The 21,363-nt window shown below is 41.8% G+C and overlaps 1 protein-coding gene across 2 annotated transcripts in view; it reads left to right on the top strand.

The window, feature by feature from the left end:
* Window positions 1–21,363, top strand: part of FBXL20 (F-box and leucine rich repeat protein 20) — an 81,764-nt gene that overhangs the window by 35,714 nt on the left and 24,687 nt on the right. For both annotated transcript variants that reach the window (XM_019507371.1, XM_019507376.1), the window contains 4 exons: window positions 8,721–8,775; window positions 14,320–14,394; window positions 17,847–17,941; window positions 18,526–18,594. In XM_019507371.1, coding sequence (XP_019362916.1) covers window positions 8,721–8,775; window positions 14,320–14,394; window positions 17,847–17,941; window positions 18,526–18,594 — 294 coding nt within the window. The remainder of the gene's footprint in view (window positions 1–8,720; window positions 8,776–14,319; window positions 14,395–17,846; window positions 17,942–18,525; window positions 18,595–21,363) is intronic.

The raw sequence follows: 21,363 nt of genomic DNA on the forward strand, positions 1-21,363 counted from the left end.
CTGCACCTCCAGAAATGTAATATATCTCATCCAATGCACTAGATGCTGTGATGGAAAATGTGTAGGAGAGACCAAACAACAACTGCGAATCAGAATGAATGCACACTGGGAATCTATCAAAGACAAGAATCCCCAGTTACCGGTGGGGGCACGTTTCTCACAAGAAAACCATTCTCTCCAATCTCTCAGTTCTAATCCTCAAAGGGAACTTACAAAACACTTCTCAGAGATGAGCCTATGAAGTTAATTCCTAACATGGTCTCACATTTTCATCTAAGCTAGTTGGTCATGAATGCTACCCAGCATTTTCCTAAAAGGCCACTCTACTGGAAGAAAAATCACACACCCCAGGTGAATCCAGGACTTGGCTTTATTATGTTGAAAGGGCTGAAACAATTAGACTGTCACTCCATCTGTTCACAGTGATAGCTGGACATTCTAAAGGTCAAGCCATCTCTTCATAGCAAGTAGATAATGCAGTATATCTCACTGTGTTACCAGCTGGCCATTATCCCTTTCCCACTGAACATCAATGCAGACTGCACCAGTGTGCAGGCAATACCACCTGCCTGCTTAAGCAATATGCCAGAATCAGAGATCAGTAGGGCAGCAACTCATTGACCTTTGTCAAATGTTATGGTTTGGACTTGGCCATGAGGTCAGCTGCAAAGTTCAGGAGAGCAGTACTTCAGTTGTTGTTCAACTGATGAAGTCAGTTGTTGTCAGCTGATGATGCAGCTGGAATGCCTCATTCCCACCATCCAGAGGGAGATACTGCTTGCTGGTAGCATACAATAAGATCCAAGCTGACTTTTTTTTTTCAAAGAAAAAAGAATGGTTATTTAACCTTCAGTGGTTAGCGTGCATCTCTCAGGGGGAGAGTGTACCGTGTGCTGTGCACAACCGCACATGCTCTTTTTTTAGAAGAAAAGTCCAGTCGTCTGTGGATGAGGCTTATGCCCTTTAGAATGGCATCTAAGTTTGCTGCAACAGCTCCAAGAACAACAGCTGCTTCAGGTTGAGGAACTATTTTTCAGAAACCTGTTGTGGTATTAATGCCAGCTAGGGATTTAGTTGTTAGCACCTTTCATATATAGATTTTAAACTTGGAATACGTACCTAATCTGTCTAAAGGTAGCATTGTTCATGGCATGTTGTATTATCTTGGATTCTTTGAACAATTAGTCCAAAACTAAGGTAAGTGTTTGATCTCGTGGTTAGCTGTCAACAAATAGATTCAGAATAACTATTTTTTATCTGAGGAACAACATTTTAAAGTCCAAGTAAGCTGTGTTATCATGCATTGCTATAGCTGTGAACTGTTGTTCTAACTCCAGAGTGAAGGTAGGGAGGGAAGGGGGCAGGGTCAAAAAATACCACCTTTTCTGGGAAATTTCAGGGTACATTTAGTTTACAGTTTGGCACTTTTCAAGGTGTCTGTCTCGGATCAGCAGTTCATACAGCCCATGTTGCTCCTCTAGTACAGGGGTGGGCAATTATTTGGGCCAGCTGTGGGGGAGGGAGGGAGGAAGGGGCTGTTGGCCCAGCCCAGTCAGGGAAGAATTGCTCCTAGCTGGGTGATCTGCTCCATTCCCCACATGTCCCTGCCTGTGGACCCAGAGCCTGTCACAGGGATGTGTCAGGAGCAGATCATGGCTCTGCCTCGGGCCTCAGCCCCACACTGTCCATTGCTCCACGATCCCAGCCCTGCTCACCCGTCCTGCTCCTGGATGCTGCTCCCTGTCTGCCCATGGCCCCAGCCCCAACCACCCTGTCAAATGTGCTCTGCCTGCAGGGGTCATGACCTGGTCTCTGTAGAGACCCCGCTCGCCCCCGCACCTAGTGCCCCAAGCAGTGGGTGCAAGGCAGATGGGCCAAGGTGCCCAGGCAGTGGGGTTGGGTCTGGTCTGGCAGTGGTACTAGCAGAAGCACAGGCAGCAGCAGCTAGGCAGAATGAACCACCACCACAGGTGCTGCCAGGAAGCCGAGTCCAGCTGCCATGCTACCCCTCCTCTGCTGGGGAGGGCCAGTTAGAATCTCTTGGCAGGTCAGATCTGGCCTGTAGGCTGTATTTTGCCCACCCCTGCTCTAATAGGGCCTTAATTAGAGGTATCAACATGATTTCAGACACTCTCCAACCTAACTCCAGTATTGCTTCATGATGCAGTCTTGCAGGTCCATCAGTAACGTTCTGTGCAGTGCCAGGTTTTAAATTTCAATTGAATAGCAATGGCAATGCCTTTCTGCATGATAGTATCTTCAACAGTTGACCTTCTAACCAGACTGGTTAGGATGGCTTTGAGGGATAGCAGTGACCATGTGATCTTCCATGCTGTGGGGGAACTCTCATGATGTTGGTCCATTGATGCAGCTCCAGGGTAGACTCTCTGTATGGATCTCTGGGAAAATAAGTTTCAGGATATGGAAGACTTTCTGCCATTGCTGGTCACCTCAGCACTCCACCACTATCTTGTCCCACTGTTTTATGGTCCCCTCTACACATGCAGGTAAAAGTGCAATATGGTCTAATGCATAATCCACACAATCATGTCTTCTACCATGCCACATGTACATGGCAGGAGGTGCAGTTGTGGGACTGTGCATTAGATTCCATTATGCCTTATTGCTGGTGCAGGGGAGCCTGATCTGGGACTCCTCCTGCATCAGCAAGAAACAAGCTCCTGTGGCTGGAATCCCCCTCAGTTGAACAGGAGTTTCACGTACCCCTGAGCCCTAAGGATCATGACTTCCTTGAATCCTAAGGCTTGGGGGAGGGGTGGGTGTCACAGTGGGCATGGTGTTCCCAGCCACAAGGGAGACCCAGCTATATGTACCAATTAAAGCTTGATAGCAACCAGTTATAAAGTTAGTATACATTTTTGAGGTCTGGTTGGAGCTTTTTATCATGTGATAGCTACTTTGCACTTGTAGCTGGTCATAAGGTATTTGCACAGTTAACCAGTTAATTGTGCAAAATCTGTAATGTGTAGAGGAGTCCAATGATATTTGGTAGAGCCCAGAAGTGGTGTTCCACTGAGAGGAGCTACTGTGGGGAAATGCACTATAAAAGTTAATGCTAGATTTCCTCCTCCTTTAGCCTTATCACTGTTTCCCAAGCCAACAGCCCTCTGTTTGTGTCTTCCTGTATATATGTAGTAGCCTGTTTCCATTGATGAGTCAGGATTGCAGGACTGCATAATGTTTCCTCCCTTCTACCTGGCACCACTTTGAAAATGACATTGATTTGTGTTAAGCAGATACATTTGTGGGAAGCCAGAAAAGACTGGGAGTTAAGTTTGCCTGCCAAGTCCCCAAATTCTGCTAGGCATCCCATAATGCACCATAAGAAAAAGCCCAGAATGTACAGAGGCTGGCAACGGTATGCTGCACCATGAAATACTATCCAGAAGCCTAGGCAGATTATTTCAGAAAAGTGCACAGCTGTGTGGGTGTAATGATTCACAAGGGAAGTAGCTTAATCCAGTATAAACAAAGCAGTGTGGATACATTCATACTATACTGATACATTTGTAATGGGAAGAAAATACCAAAAATATACTCATGTGGAAAAGACCTTTCATCCAGTGGTTCTCAACCTTTTTAGACACAAGGCACCCCTCAGAAAATCTAAGCTTTTATTTTTCACTTGTTTTTTTTTTACTACAGAAAAATGAGCAACTTTTCTGTTGCAAAGAACTCAGAAAGACCACAACAGGTCAAAATGTCTTTAACACTATGGATCCCTATTTGAAATCCTGGGTTTACCATGTGAATTGTGTTCTCATACCTAACAGTGCTTGCAAAGATCTTAAGGCACCTGGTTAAGGATCACTGCCTTTGACCCCTTTGCCTGTAAAACACTTGCCTGCTGCTCTGCTGCTAACTCCTTCTGTCCTACCCACACACCTTTCCCACCCTCCTTAAGAAAGCTACTTAATATCTACTGCAGAGTTACTGAGCATCAGAGGTCACAGGGTTAATGAAAGCAAGCTCTTGAAATCCTATTACTTTTACAGCAAAACTAAACAAAATGGTTAATGAGATGGCAGTCTTTGGGATGTTGACAAATGAGACCTCCACCAATGCATTGCTCCCTTGTGAATTGATTTTTGTCTCTTTCTGAGAACAGAATGTAATAAATAGCTTATTTCCTTTTGGGATAGTCAGCAGAGTGCTTTTGCTGATGATGATGTCAAGGTTTTTCAGTCTTGATAATGTTATTTGTTATAGTATGTCATGTCATCACACCCCTGCCAGTCTCCTTTCCTGAAAAACTGCAAGTCCATGGCTTGCTATTTACAGATTACATAGTGCAGTGGTTCTCAACCTTTGGTACCTTATGTACCCCCTGCCGATGGATGCGGCAAAAGCGAAACCGGAGGTCCCACTGTGGCGCTTCTGGTTTTGCTGCCTCAAGCTGAGTCCCACTTTTTCCACCGTGGCCCAGGGCAAAGCAGCCTGCGTGGGGCCTCCCTCCGTATCCCCCAGCACACTGACTCTGGGGAGTGAGAGCTCTGGCACTCTGGACATGGCGGGAGGGGGCAGCAGCCGGAACTTCTGGCCCAAGCAGGCAAAGACCAAAACGCAGCACCCGCATACCCCCTGCCTGTGTCTCTTGTTACCCCCAGGGGTACGTGTACCACAGGTTGAGAAACACTGACCTAGTGCATATAATTGTAATATCTGTATATACCTGACACACACCCAGTTTTCATATACTGCTTTGTCTGCCTGGTGTGCACCAGCAGCAGCCTTGATAACTCCTCCCAGTCATGACCTTGTTGTAAAGAACAGTTTGTCATCAGTACACAAGATGTTTATTCCTTATTGTAAATGCGTCTTTCACCAGCTTTACCAGTCTGATACTATGTATTTATTCCAGGCAGTGAGTGAAATACATAATTTATATGAAACATTTTCAGTAATCCAGCAGTACTGGATGCTCATGGTCTGCTCATCAGGCCTATAAATCATGCAAGGAAGACAGATGTGAATGATGTTTTCTCAGCTCCACATTTTTCCCAGTCTAGGCTTGCCCATCTCTTCCTTTGGTCTCCTATCTTTCCCTCTCCAATTTGTAGGCTGTCCTAGTGTGGGGTGGACTGGATTTTTCAGGATGTCATGAAAGTTACTTATTCAGGCACTCACAAATGTGAGTGACATTGAGAACAATGGACCCCTACAGCACCTGCCTCAGGCTTACTGGGGCAGGCGCTGTGTGTAGCGTGTAGATTAACTCTGAGGGCCAGGGGTAGCACTGCAGGCCAGGTGATGGGGGTTAGCAGGCCATATTTATGACACCCCTGATCTAGAGCAGCATTCAGCAACTTTTTGAGCTGTGGGCCAGAACAAACCTGCTCAAGTGTGAGGTGGGCTAGTGTTTTGACCTGGATACCACTTCTCCTTGCCCTCTGGCTGCAGTATGGGCACAACTCCCAGCTGCCTGGCCATGGCAGGAGCAAAGTCCTCCACCAGTGAAGCCCTCCAGCTCTGCATGAAGCCAGGTCCAGTCTATAGGCCGTACGTTGCTGACTCCTGATCTAGAACATTTATGTTTGAAGGAATTTTCAACCTTATTCATGGCACTTTGATACTGCACTGTGGAGCAATTGCATTGTCTGAACCTGCTAACCTTTATGCAACAGCTAATAGTTTAAATGTATGACATGACCACCACAGAAGCAGCCTTAGTCTCTTGAGAGAAACTGAAGCATTCTCCTACAATTCTGGGATTTAGAAGCTGATTTGTCCTGTAGGAACTGCATATGATAGAACAGAAATTTAGGGTGAATTAGATGAAGTTTATTGCTAATATTTCCATCCTTTAAGAAGAAGAAACAACACTCTGAATTAAATTCAGTTGAAAATAATTTGTAAAACCCTGTCAAATGCAGGGAACATGACACCATGTCTAGGGTCAGGGACAGTCTAGTTGTGTAACTTCTGGAGGGCCTGGATGTGTTTAAATCAGCAGGTCCAGATGCTCTTCATCCACGGGTACTGAGGGAATTGGCAGAGGTCATAGCAGGGTCCTTGGCATGGCTATATGAGTACTCGTGGTGCTCTGGCCAGGTCCCAGAGGACTAGAAAGGGGCCAGGGTGGTCACCATTTACAAGAAGAGGAGAAAGGAGGACCCACGTAACTATAGGCCAGTTAGTCTCACCTTGGTCCTTGGGAAGACCGTTGAGAAAATTATCAAGGAGTACATCTGCGGGGGGGCCTAGCATGGGAGGTAATGCTTAGGAGCAACCAACACGGGTTCATTGCGGGCAGGTCCTGCCTAACTAATCTTGTTTCCGTTTACGACCAGGTCACAAAGTCCTTGGGTGCGGGTGTTGAGGTGGATACCTGGACTTCAAGGGCCTTTGACACTGTTTCTTACCCCATGCTCATAAACGAAACTAGGCGACTGCAGCATTGATGACGATGCAATCAGATGGGTGGCAAATTGTCTCAATGGTCGCACCCATAGAGTGGTGGTGGATGAGTCGTTTTAGACCTGGAGGGATGTGGGCAGTGGAGTTCCCAGAGCTTGGTCCTCAGGCCTGTGCTATTCAACATCTTTATCGGTGACTTGGAGATGGATATGGAAAGCACGCTGTCCAAATTCGCTGATGACACACAGATGTGGGGAGAAGTGGGCACACTGAAGGGGAGGGACAGAATCCAGCTAGATCTAGACAGGTTACAGAGATGGGAGGATGGGAATAGAATGGAATTCAACACAGACAAGTGCAGGGTGCTGCATCTAGGGAGAAGGAACCTGCAACATACCTATAAGCTGGGGAACTCCCTTCTCAACAAGAGTGGCTAAAAGGGATCTTGGAGTCACTGTTGACTCCAGGATGGACATGAGCCACCAATGTGAGGAAGCGGTCAGTAAGGCTAACTACACCTTGTCGTGCATCTACAGATGCATCACAAGCAAGTCCAGGGAGGTGATTCTTCCCCTGTATGCGGCACTGGTCAGGCTGCAGTTGGAGTACTATGTCCAGTTCTGGGTGCTGCACTTCAAGAGGGATGTGGCTTACCTTGAGAGGGTCCAGAGGAGGGCCACTCGCATGGTAGGGGCAGCAGGCCAGGCCCTATGAAGATAGACTAAAGGGCCTGAATCTATTCATCCTCCACAAGAGAAGACAGAGAGGGGGTCTGGTGGCTGTCTATAAACTCACCGGGGGGACCAGCGGAAAATAGGTGAGGCTGTATTCTCTCGGGCACCACCTGGGATAACAAGGAATAACAGCCACAAATTGTTTGAGAGTAGATTCAGGCTTGATATCAGAAGGCATTACTTTATAGTTAGAGCTGCCAGGCTCTGGAATGGGCTCCTGAGCAAGGTGGTGCTCTCCCCTACCTTGGGGGTCTTCAAGAGGACGTTGGATAGATATCTGGCTGGGGTATTACGTTCCCAGCTCTCATTCCTGCCCAGGGCAGGGGGTCAGACTTGATGATCTGTTCAGGTCCTTTCCGACCCTTGAAACGATGAAACAAAGCAGCAGGTGCACAGTTCTTGTCCTGAATCTTTATAAATACAAATATTAACGTTTTCCACTTTCTGAAAATACTCTTTACTTCCACTCAATATTAAAGCTGACCTTTTACACTTAGGGATATCAGGATCTATAATAATAAATCTGTAATAATTTATTTTCATAACTTAATTGTATTATCTTTTGCTATAAACGCTTAACCTTGTGGTTAACATACTTTCATAATCAACATCATAGGTTATAAATGCTTATTGTGTTAAATGTCTGTTTCAAACTCTTTAATCTTATTCATATAGCTTAGTCCAGGGCTCAGATATTGTTAATAAACTGCTTATTTCCTCAGGAGTGTAAAGTATAGTATTTAAGGATTTATATATACTCAGTAGGATACTAAATAGAAAAACTAAGCCCCTTGAAAAAAGAATACAGAGTAGAAGTCTCTTTCTAATGTTCTGATAAAGAGGACAATAAGCAAATAGATCAAGCAGATCTAAATACTTTTGGGTGTGCCCTCTTGCAAAGAGTTGGGGTTTCAAATAGTCTGCTTATTCCTACCACACCTGATTTACACACCTTATACCACTGACATACTCTAATTAACTCATCTGGCAAGATACACTTGTTCTACCTTTTCCCCGGGGCATGAGGAAGAGACAGCACTTTCAACTATTTCTCATTTTGCTTATTCAATTATTTTTAATGATAAGAAATAATATATTGGTTTCTGAACTGGAACCTGGCTCCAGGATTTACTGAAGCTTTTAACTTCTTGTTATGCATTTTGGCAGCTGCTGTCAGAGCAATACAACTGTTGGGGAATTTTCACTGCTAAACAGACAGATTCTTTGTACAACTGTTCTCTTGTGTTGAATTGTAACTATTTATTCTGACAAGTCCTGAGCTAATTGATCATTTGAGTACTGAGCTACAAGGTAGCATTAAGCATCTGTATTTTGATAAATAATCATTCAGTTTACTCTCTGTCAGCGAATACTACGAGGTATGAGATTAAAAATTTCACGGCAGTTCAATATGTGGGATTCTGCTTTCATTTATTAACTGCTTGGTCTGCACTTTTATTTTCAGTTAAGCTTCCAGCTGAATTACTGTAAAAAGAAGTTTGCTTTCTCCAACTTTTCTTTAAGCTTTCTACATTCTCTTTATTTTATGTGCAAATAACTGAGATGTCTCTGAAGTAAATGTCTTTACATTTTTATTTTCTCTTACAGAATATTCTCTTTCCTGGATGTGGTCACTCTGTGTCGCTGTGCTCAGGTTTCCAGGGTAGGAAATGTTTTTTGTGTTTGTTTCCCACCCACCCCCCTTCAATGTTGGTAGATTTTAATTACTTATGTCTCAGTATGATTTTAGGACTTTAGAAGTTGTAGGTATTAGTAAGCTTTGTTTATAAGAATATCATTCTCCGTAGTAAATTAGTAATGCCAGGAGCTTCTGCTGTCTACTGCACTGATGATTCTGCAGTTCATATCTAAATATTTCCATTTGGTAGCAACTAAAGCCCTATCCATCTTAGAGAAAAGTAAATTGCAACCATTAGAAAAAATTGCAAGAACAGTCTAGGTGGTGTTGAAAGGCTGCACTGAACAGAAGAAATGTATTCATCTTGGGTATGCTAGCTGAAGATAGATAAAATCACATTTTAAAAAGTAAAATGTGTTTTAGCTCAGATTTATCAAGTTAATTACTTTAATTTTTAATGCTGAGAGAATATCAATGAGCATTTTTTCCTTTGCTTCAGTTTAGTCACTGCAAAGTGGTGGAAGGAAAACTAGGTATTGAATTCACTGTTTAACTGCTAAAGTAATTTAGGACCATGCAGTTCAGCCAGTGAAGTTCAATCCTAAAATTCCTTGGAAGTAAAATGGATCTTCAACTTCCCCCAGTTCAACTGGAGCTTCCCAACTTGTTTTAAGAGCTCCTGTCCAGAATTTCTGCAAGTGGACGTACCACACAACCCACAGACTTTATGTTAATAATCACATTCTTTTGTATCCTGAATTCTATACTTACTAGTTTTACTTCCTCAGTGTAGCAATAGTGACTGGCCCACATAGTCTTCCAAAGGTGTTTACCCCTCACATCTGCTACTCCCATTTTTGTCACACCCATCCCTTTCCTCAGGGCATCTGTGAACACATTAGATGCTTTGTGACACAGGCAATAAGTAGCTTCTTTCTTAAGACTGAGTCATTTGCTCAATCTAGTCTATATGCAAATATATTGTACTCTCATTGGATTCTGTATTAAAACGTGTATTAAAACTGGCACACTTCTTTTGTTCTTGCACATTTAATTACTTATTTTCAGGAAAATACAAACTGAATAGGACTAATCTCCTGATTGAGATTCTAAGTACCCAGAAATAAGATGATTCAGTTCCCTCAGCTATTGCAAACTCTTTTGCCTTGTACATCCAAGTTATGGCATTTTGTGATACTGTGGTGGTAACTTCAGTACACGTGTAATTAAAAAAATGAAGTTACAGTTGTGAAGAACCATAGCTTTGCTTTTCCTCACTGCTTTTTTTTATATAAAGCTTAATGGTGGTGGTATTTTAACATAGCTTTTTTGTATTTAATAATCACAGACAGCAGGTCTTCAGTTCATAGCATAAGTAACAAATATTTGAATACCTTGTTTAAATGCTTAAGAAAAATATCCTCTGTTTTAAAGTGAAAATAGTAAACATACTGCTCTAGAAATGTTTTACAGAGTCCTTTGTAAGAATAAAATGTATTTGTGAAACAGATAAAAAATCCATTGTCATGTGAGGGCTTTTACATAGTCCGACTTGTGGAATATGACCCCCCTTGTGTCAAGCTGTAAAACTACCTTGAATAACTTTTCCTCTTAAGGGATGGATGAGGTGACATCTTTACTGTGCTGTAAGGGATAAAATCCCTTTTCTGTCAGCTTTTCCGCTGTATAAAGTGACTGGAACGCATCTTTGTTCAGTCTAGTTTAGTTTGGTTTTCTTGTTAGAGGGCTATTAAGTACAACTTAGCTGTGTTCAGCCTCTTGTTGGGGCCATAAGCTATATAAGGTCTTCAAGAGATGCACCTCCTGCTTGATGATTGAACCAGAAGCTGATTCCTATGTTCACTGCATCCAGTGTCTGAGTAAAACTCTCAGTAGTCTGGCATGGTGTTTGCCATGTCATCTCTTTGAAGCTCCAAGTGAGCCAGGATTGCAAGCTCCAGGCTCATCTAGCTTTAGGCCCTACACCCTGCTGCTTCAGGCTTATAGTGAGTACTGAGACAAGGATCCTTTTGTCTCTCCAGCCTCAGCAGTTCCTTTCTGCCGTGAGCCCAACCTGTGGATCTTCTTGTTCTTTTGCTCCGATCTAGTCCCTTGCCCAATACCACTAATAACACCTAAATCAAGGTACTACAGGCCTATACCTAATATTGCCGTAATAGTCTTTGTGGCAGCACAGAGTTACACTTGCGTTGACACTTGTTATTTATTTGGCACAGTGACCCTTGGCACTGACTCTGGATCTGTCTTTCAGGATTGATTCTTCTTTCTTTGCATCACAAGTCCATGAAGAAACTTGTCAGGGTAGAAATGAGGAGAAAGTAGAAAAACATACCTGACAGTTATTCCAGAGAGAGCTTAAGTGTGGTGGATACGCTGGAAAGAATAAGACATCTTAGAGCAGGGGTAGACAACCCCCGGCACAGATGGTAGAGCATGGCTTGTGAAGGTGTTTTGCTTGGCATGCACCTTGGGGCCGACAGCAGGGAAGGGGCTGGAGCTGTGCTGTCACAACAAGGATTAGGCCCCTTACTGCTCCCCCACAGTCTAGCCTGGCACACCAACATTTTATAAGTTGAGGTTGCAGATATTTTTGGCACTCTGCTCAAAAACATTGCTGACCCCTGTCTTAGAGGTTCACCAGGATGCTTCATGCTATCTACTCCCAGAACATGACAGATGGAGGAATATAGATATGATTAGGCAAAACCATCAGTATGTATCAATACTTTTTAAAACAAAAGAGCCTTCTGTGTCAATGGGCTGCATCCTCTTAAGAAGTGTTTGAACTAGCTCTTTAATACTAGTTACTTTTTGAGATGCTAATGATGCCTGAGCCTCTTCACTTAAATGGCTTATTAGGAAGTCTCTTTACAGTATGTGCTCACAGTCCAGCTAGAGCAGAAAGAGCTTTCCTTGGCTAGTGGGCATGTACTGTGAATACAATGGCATTCTTCCTCTTTCACTCCAAGGTAATAGTAGTGATTTCAAGAATTTCAGTAAACATTTCCAGATAGACCTAACTGCACAGACCTCATCACATGTGGTATCAAAATTTGCTGGAAGCAACAACTGTTATGAAAAGTAATTAACATGCAAAAAAAAATATAAGCTTCCTTCTGTGGATTTATTTGCTTTCTGAAAACTTGCTCTGTGCTCAATAGTGGCATAAACAGCCTTGTCCAAGTATTGTTATACTAGTAACTTGATAGATTTTCATTCCCATAAATCTCACTATTGCAGGCTGTCATCTAATATGGGTAGAGCCATAGTCTTATTTAAAAAAGGAAAAAGAAAAAGTGCTTAGTTCATGTCTGGGAATGGGATTATATGAAAGCAAATCATCTCCTCCCTTCTGTCTTCAGTGAGTGTGTGAGAGATGGTGTATTTACTGTTTCTTTAAAAAAAAAAAAAAAAAAAAAAAATTTTTTTTTTTTTTTTTTTTTAAAAAAAAAAAAAAAAAAAAATTTTTTTTTTTTTTTTTTTTTAAAAAAAAAAAAAAAAAAAAACAAATTTCTTTGTTTCACTAAATACCACTGAGCTGCTGATGTTAAACTTAGTGCTGTCTGGAATCCCACTAATACCTGGTCACCCCCTCCTGGATTGTTAATCCTGCTCAGACCTGATCTCTCTCCTAGCTGCAGAAACCCCAGTCCCAGCTGTACATAGGCTTATTAACTTGTATTACAGTAGCTCCCATGAGTCCCATTTGGGTCAAGGCCCTGCCATTTTTGTACAAATGCATGACAAAAAGATGGTCTAGGCCCTGCAACATTAAAAGGTGTGCAATGAGAACAAGTAGAAGCAAGAACTAAAAATGAGGAGCCCAGTTAACTATGAGAGTTGTAAAATACGTAGCAACCAGTTGTCATGCACCTGCTGGACTTCCACATCATAGGAAACGAGCAAATTTATCTGGTTCCATATCTTCATTTTTGTAAAAGTTGGACAACACCTCAGTTTAAGTGTCTGCCACAGGGAGGTTAGTTGGCAGTGTGAGTGTTAAATAAAATATTCTGTTTGCCAGCACCACTGCTCCACTCCTCAGTTAGGTCCCTGAAAATAATGTATGCCTGAAACAATCTTACTTTCTAAATTTTAGTATATGAGAAGGTTGATTTATTTTTATAGTGGAAGTTAAGCACCTGATTTTAAATTTGCATAGGTGAGGAATTTCAGAGTTAACGCTCCGTCCTTGACCTATTCCTCGGCACTGTAATGTGTACATCTATTACAGGGTGTGTTTACTACCTGAGTGAAGTAAGGACTGCCTCACTCCCTTAATCTGAAAAGCAAGGGTATTCAGAGTTAAGTGAGCTCTGTCATAACCCCTGTGGCTCTTTTCTTTTTGATGGCGAAATGGCACATAATTCGGCGCGGAGCATAAATTCTAATGATTTTCATTGCATGTAGGATGGATTTGCCTTTTGTTACAGTGGCATGTTGCTTCAGAAATCGGATGTAATTGTACGTCATTGAGGGTCGTAAAGTGACTGGGTAAAAGGGAAATTGGGGAATTCCGAGAGCTGCTAATTGAACTGAATTGTTGCTGAGGAAGCAGAAGTGCTTTGAAAATACCCAGTGGATGGTCTTGTGTCTGGGCACAGGACCTCAAGGAGTCATGAGTTCTGGGTTCTTTTCCTGGCTGTGCCTGTGATATGCTGGGACCTTAATTTGCCCAATGACCTGATATTTTTTTTTTTTTTTTTTCCCCCCCAGAGGTGCCATGTACCTGCAGCTCTCACAGCCATCAGTGTAATCCACAGATATTCAGCAATTCTGAAATCAACAAACTAGCCTGTTGACCTGTCTATACCTCTGTAAAATGCATACATGTGCTTGGAAATAAAGCCTTTGGGTGTACATGTGCTCTGATGCGTTCTAATTAGAATGCATTGGAGCAGACTTGCTTAAATCGAGTTAAATTAGAATGCTCCAGCATGTTGCAGCATTGCACGTATTTAGTGTCCCACACTTCAAAATGGTGGTCAGAGCATTTTAACTAAAACTCATTAAATGAGCTTTAATTAAAGCACCCCTTCAGCTATTTTGAATATAGGATGCTGAATACATTTGTCTGTAGTGTTTTAATTAGAGTGGTTGTCTGGGAGCCAATCTAATTAAAACTCCTCTCCCCCCCACCCTGGAGTATGTTTATAGACACCATTTATTTTTAAAATGCTTTGAGATCCTTGAATGAGTGTTGTTAGAATGCTAGCCCTGGATATATTCCCCAGTTGCAAAGTTTTTTCTAAACACAACATAAGTTTCTTGTATGTCCTAAAAGTGAAAATCTCATTGATGCCTTAGACTTGTCTGCATAAGACTTCTGTGATGTACGAGGATTTAGGTAGAGCATATTGTATAAGCAAGTATGTCCTGGCTGAACCACTGGTATTGCTGACCTAAGGGTTTCATCAGTTGCTGTAATTATTTGATGCTTTCTCACCTGAGACAGTGTTATTTCTGAAAGGGACAAATTGTAACTAGGTTCCTACTGGCATTTTTTTTTCATTTTAACCACACTGACATTTTTTTCCTTCAATAAAGGCATGGAATGTTCTGGCCCTGGATGGCAGTAACTGGCAGCGAATTGACCTGTTTGATTTCCAGAGGGATATTGAGGTATAGTTAAGTGACATACAAACCTATTTTTCTCGTTAAAATGTAATTACAGCTTGGAATAGATTAATACTCCAGTATAACCCTTTTTACCTTCTCTGGAGATAGAAATAATTAATTTCAGTACTTCTTAGCTTCAGGGAGCCTTTAAAGGCTTTGCAGTTCATTCAGCTTTTGGAAGTGGACAATTATTTATCTATATCAGGACTGAAAGGCATACATTGTATGTCTGTACCTGCATACATGTACACAGTAAGAAAACAGTTTTTAGTTTCCTGCGAACAGAGATAACAAGGGTAAATATGTTCTGTTGCTGAAAGCTTGCTGATAAATATCAGGCTCTAGATTTTTCTCTTCAATAAAATAATTTTTTTATGTAGTACATTCAAATTTATGCTATTACATTACAGTGTTTCTATGACAGAAGCCTGCTATGGCTTTTTCTGTCCTTTCTGTACACGGCCAAATTGAAAATGTGAACCGGGGGATGCAAGAGATCCCCAGTTCTGAGTTGCTTCTAAAACATCTGCCGTGGAAATGCCTTGTACCTGTGGATAAATGTGTCGAAGTAAACTGTGAAGGCCATCCAAGAATGTCTGTGTAATTTGCTATTCCAAGGACCAAAAAAGTCTGTGATCCTGGCTAATAAAAAATAAAAAACAAACCAGGATTCAGCCCCTTATCAGATGCTATATTTCCTTTGAATACTCTATATTAGAGGAAGTATATAAAACCAAGATTTGAGGGTTTTGATGGAAGCTGAAAGTTACACTGCATTTTTAGAGGGGAGTATTTTAGTGCTCTTCGGGCCAGGCACATATTTAAACACAAATTAGGATAAAGGAAATGGCCTGCAACACAGTAGCAGTTTGTATGTCCTAGAGCCTGATCTAAATGCACTGGGTGTGAGTAGCCTGGGGTTTGTGACAGTGGAGAAACATGTTTTTATTTTCCTTAACAAACATTGCCCCATTTAAGGGAGAAAGGTAAAATAAAAGTATTCACAGCTTTCGTTAAGGTCTGCATTTGTATATGCCATAATTTTCCTGCATGTGTGGTAATATTTATTGGAGCTCCCTGATCCATGGTAAAGAAGAAAATGAGGATGGAACTCTTCAGCCAAGCTGCTCTCTCAACTGTGAGAGAGAGGGGTGGGCAAGGATTTTTGTGGAATGAAATGAATGCATTGGATTCAAAAACTTGCTTAAGTCTATCCCAAACATGCAGTTGGTCCAATAAAAGATATCACTCACAAAAATCCTTTCCTCTCATTTTGAAACTGCTTTACATTTAAATGAGGTTTTCTGTTTTTTGGGTGCTTTTATATGGCTTAAAGAATCTGCCTATGAACACTACTATGTGCGTAAACATAAAGGCTGAATACAGACATTTGGGCAGGTTACAGGGAAGTTAGATTGGGTTAAAAATGGCCACTCAGTTTAACTTAGTTCATCCAGCTGTGGACCTGGTGGATCTAAGTGCGAACTGTATAGAAATTCAGGACAGTTAAATTGGTCTAAAAATGGCCACTCCGATCTAAGTTAACTTTACATCTAAGGTATGCTCCATTTAGATCAGGTCATCCATTTTTAGACCACTCTAACTGTCCCAGACTTCTGTACAGTTTCCAGCATAGCCCCAAGGCTGGGAAAACCCAGATGTAGGCCTCAGCTGCAAGATTTTCCTACTTGCCCCCTCTTCCCCTTTCCTCCCAGCACTGAACTACGTTTAGCCCCTGCCCTTCCCCCCAGCCCACCAAACTCCCCATTCTGCAAACCACTCCTGGGGTCACTTTTACTAGAATTTGCCAGTGCTGGGAGCTGAGCAAATTGGGGTGGGGGTTGTTCATCTGGGGGTCAGAGGGCTAAAAAAAATAGCCCTTGGTCAGGGGTTGGGGGGGAGTCCATAAGCCTACCTGTGGACCCTTTGAACCTCTCTGGTCCCACCAAACTCTCCCATGGACCTCACTAGTCCCTTGATCCCCCTCTCAGTTGCCGCCTACCCCCAGTTCCTCCCTGTGGATGCCACCTCCCCACCCCCGAGCTCTCTGTGGACACCCTGCCATCCTACCCAGAGCCTCAACCCTCTCCACTAGTCCCACAATCCCAATTTATCTTAGATTGGGTGGCCATTTTTAACTTGATATAACCTCCCCCTAACCTCCCCAGATGTCTGTACGCAGCCATAATTGTGCCCGAGTGTTAGCTTCCATTTTTAATACACGATGCTCCAATAAGTTTCTGTTCCTTGCCCTCAGCAAGCATTCTCAGACTGTCCAAGCCCTAAGAGTTGTTTATTTTAAAGGATACTAAGCCCTACATCTTCCCTGAAAGCTTGCTTAAATATTTAAAGTGGCTGTTACTGCATTTAAATCCTCTGCAACCCAAGCACATTCGTTCACAGTCATGGTGAGGCTGCTGCGGAGTCCTACAAAGGCATACATTGTTTAAAATTCTTTAACTCTTTTCTGAAAATGCAGTGTGGGATGTAGCCTTGATCCATTTTAGATAATGCAACACTCTTGCAATGCTTCCAAGCTGCAGCAAACATTCCCAGGGTAGCTTTCTTTTTGTAGATTAAGTTTTAAGGAAGGTAGATGTGGGGTACAAGCAGGCTGAGATCCTTTTTAGATCATGCCAATCCTCAGTAGCTAGCCTAATACTTGACTACATTTTTAGTTTGGGAGGGAGGGGTTAGAGAGAAAAATCTCTTAAGCATAATAACATTTTTAGATACTGGTAACACTTGATAAAGTGACTGACATCCATTTCGCGGTGATCAAAGATGGAGAGCAAAACAAAGGGGGAGAATATATATTGCTAGACACAAACTAATGTGTTGGTGCAGTTGTTTGGTCTTTCCTTTTAAAATCTCACACTTCATCCTCTGAAGTAAAAAGCTTTGTGAAGTTTTTTTTGTTTTTAAGATAACTTTAAGAGAAAGATATCCTCTTGGGAGATTAGAATTCCCATGTACTGCCCTTCTTCTCCCTGTACCTGTCTAATAATAACAGCCCTTTATACTTCTTATGGTACCATGTGTTCGTTTGTTTTTATTTTACCAAGTCCATTTTCCTTGTGTTGTATCTGACTTGTATACCTGCAGTAATAATGCTTTAACTTGCTCTTTTGAGCAGTCAGTTTCTATTACTGGTGACGATTTTCCTACTAGGTAGCCTAACTTTCTTCTTTGCATTTGGGTAATTGTTCTTTGTTTCTCCATCTTCAAAAGCTGAATAGTTCTGTTCCTTCATTTTATGTTGTTACCATGACAGTGATTGCATTTTCTCAGTCCCCGTATGCTTATAATAGTATCCAGACTGTTTTTAATCTGCAGTTGCTGTTTTATTATTATTGGTGGTAGTAGTAGTAGTAGTACTTAACTTTTTAAACAGGAGATTATGAAAACTGACATTACCTTAAAAGTTATCATGGAATTCTTTCTATCTTTTACAGGGTCGGGTAGTGGAGAATATTTCTAAAAGATGTGGAGGCTTCTTACGAAAGTTAAGCCTGCGTGGGTGTCTAGGAGTGGGAGACAATGCATTAAGGTAGTGGTGTAGCTTCTTTTTCCTCTTAAATATGAAGTGAAGAAGGGTTGTTCTTTTGCCACCACAGAGGTCTGAAAGGAATAGTTTAAGTAAATATAGGACAGTAAAATATCATTCCTTTTTGACGTGTTTTTTTCTAGTTTGAAATGTGAGCCTTTCTCAACCCTCTTTAGAAAAATAAATAAATAATGTTAATGTGCTGTACCACCAAACCCAATGGTGCCATCAGAGACATCAGCACTGGTCCTCAGACCGTTGTTTCTGCCTGGGGAAGTTTCAGAGACAAGATGCAGGCCTATAGCCCATTAATTCTCTGTATAAACTTTTATCAGTAAAAGCTCAGCAGTCACTTGTGTGTTGCCATGTCCTTGTGAAAAATCCTGACGTAAAAAACTGAGGAATAGTTGACAGTCTGCCAAAGACAGAGATTTATTATTATTATTATTATTATTATTATTATTATTATTATTATTATTATTATTATTATAAAATCATAGTTTGGTATAGAAGTTAAAGCATCCACTTTAAGTATTTGTAAATATTTTGTCTGAAAAAGAGCATGTTCTGTCTTTTCTCCAATGAAGGACATTTGCACAGAACTGCAGAAATATTGAAGTATTAAACCTGAATGGCTGTACTAAGATCACAGATGCGTAAGTAACATAGATTTGTCTGGGGGAATATTGTAACGTTTATATCCTAGATGTGGATTCTCTGTTTTCAGAAAGGAAGTGGTTTAAATTCCACTTCACTTCCCTGTCCTTATATTTTCCATATCATTTGTTTTCAAAATATGGAACAGGCTAGTACCCTACCGCCGGATGGAGACAACTGTCTGTCACCTGACAAAATTCTGAAGACTGATTCATTCTTCAAGCCAGATTATACAACTTCTTTAAATTTAAGGTTTATGGGCATATTTCTATCTTAATCTGAGGCAGGTATGACTCATGTTACCAGGGGCAGAGAACCCTACAAAACCCACCCATTTCAGAATAGTAAAGCTCATTCATTATTGGAACAGGTGATATTCTGTTTGTTCCTCCAAGTCCACATCTCTGGGAACAGTTCTCCTCGATTTGCTGTATTTTCTTCTTATTATTATTGTGCTTATCTTTCAGTTTATCTCACTGCTTGATATATACAGTTCCCTTTTGATAGGTTCAAGCTCTCCTACAGATTTTTACATTTTTGCTATGTGTTGGTCAGCTGGGAAGAAGCTTAACAAACTTCATCCTTTGGGATGAAAGCAATGGGTCTCAGAGGGAATTTGAACATTACTTCTCAGGGAAGAAAGTGGTGTCTATGTTGGATTTTTTTTTAATTGGTATAGTTTTTCAAAAGGGCAAAGCTATCCCACTGAAATCATGAGAAGGAAGAAAATATGATAGAGCATTGGCTCTGTAGAGGAATCTGAAAAAAATGGTCAAGAGCTTATCAGTCTGTAAAGGAAATATTCTGGTTGTGGATGGTACGCAGAATCCTAGGGCATCTTTATACATGCTCTGGGGGGGCGGGGGGACTGTAATTAGAGTGACTTTTGGGAGCCACTCTAATTCAAGTGCCTGCAGTGTCTTATGTATTCAGCGTCCCACACTTCAAAATGGCAGCAGGGGTGCTTTAGCTAAAGTTCTTTCGATGCATGAGACACTGAGGCTGCCGGAGCTTGGTAATTAGCATGCTCCAACAGACTCAATTATTTGTGTCAGCTCCTATGTGCTGTGGTTAATCAAGCCTGCTCTGACGTGATGTGATTACAGCACGTCAGAGCAGGTGTCCCACGTGCCTACAGGCACCACTAGTAAATAGGGCAGAAAGGGACCTCAGGAGGTCACATCTAGTCCAACCCTGTCAAAACCAATGGTGCCAACCTTTATGGCAGATGCGCCACAAATTAGTCCCTTGCCCTTCCCAAGCGCCACTCCTATCTGCTCCCCCTACCTGATGTGCTGCTCTGCTTTCTGCTCCTAGCCCTTTGTTGATCTGCTTTTCTGCCTTCTGCTCCCTGTTGCTGATCTGCTGCTTTGCTTTTGGCTCCCAACCCTTTGCTGGTCTGCTGCTCCATTTTCTGCTTCCTTCCTTGTGCCCTCTGCTTGATCTGCTACTTCACCTTCTGCTCCCTGCTGTATCTGCTGACATGCTCCCTGCCCCCTCCCTGATCTTCTGGATGTCACAAGTGGTACAGACAGCTTCTTGTGTGTGGCACACACGCCGCTGGTTAGCCACCCCTGGTCTAAATCATCCTAAACAACATGTTTTGGTTGATTTTTATTATTAGCTGAGGACCTGTCATATGACAATGTGTCATCCATAAAATGTGCTAGTTGTAGTGATGCATGTGAAGCTGTAGTTCCTTGTTGCTGTGCACTGGCTGTTAGAGTAGCAAAAATGTTACTCTAACAGCCAGTGCACAGCAACAAGAAACTACAGCTTCCATACACTCTTTGTAGGTTTGTGTTTTTCCAAGGGAAGAGAGGATTTTGGTTTGCGTGGAGAAAGAGCTGGTTTCATAGCCACTTGTGTTCTTCCTTGATAAAGTGCTTTTTGTAGCATCTTACATCAGCATGTACTACTGGATTGAAAGATATCTCCATACTTCCTACAGCAGCTGTTTGTGAATTGTTTCAGAATGGTAGAGGCCTGCTATGTTTATACACTTTCTGAAGATTTCCTACAGATTCTGCATCTAAATGATACAGATTTTTCTCAAAATGAAAGTACAATGGCATAAAATATTCTTCCTAGAAGAACAGTAGGGAAATTCTCTAAATCATTTTGTTTGTTTGGGTTAAATAAGACCCTAGTAACTGAAAGAAGCATGAATTTAATGCTTTAATGCTTTTTATATGCCACAAATACCAGCTGTTAAGAAAAGCTATATTCTTAATTGCTACACTTCTCTTACTTTTCAGCATTTACTTCTAACTATAATATTTTAAGACATCTCGACTTTCTGATGAATTTGGGGTAAAGTCACCATTATTCTGATCTTACCTAAACTTCCCTTGAAATAGTTTTGGCATTTAGCTTAACCGACAAGGGTATAGGAATTTATTATGAGTGGGGTATACATGTCTTGTACTGTTAATGTTTTTAAAAATGAATATGATCTTGTTATTAGAAAAAAAGTATAGCCAGTCTGTGCCGTCACCGCCAGTAGAACCACACCCATTGACTCCAGTGAAACTGCTTTTTATCTTAAGATGCAGCATGTGCTTCTGACTTTAATTAAGGCCAGTGCACTCAGCACCTTGCAGGATTAAAAGCCCTTCCTTTGCAGTTCTACCAGCTCAGTGGAACCAGATGAGAGGATCATAGATCAGATCTAGATTTTTTTTTTCCATCTTAGCTGTACTCCTGCTAGGATTTTGAAGAGGAGACTTGTGGCCATAACTTACAACATTTGGGGGGGGGGGGGGGGG

Source organism: Gavialis gangeticus, unplaced genomic scaffold, assembly GCF_001723915.1.
Source record: "Gavialis gangeticus isolate Ggan-Ray unplaced genomic scaffold, GavGan_comp1, whole genome shotgun sequence".
NCBI classification, from domain to species: Eukaryota; Metazoa; Chordata; order Crocodylia; family Gavialidae; genus Gavialis; species Gavialis gangeticus.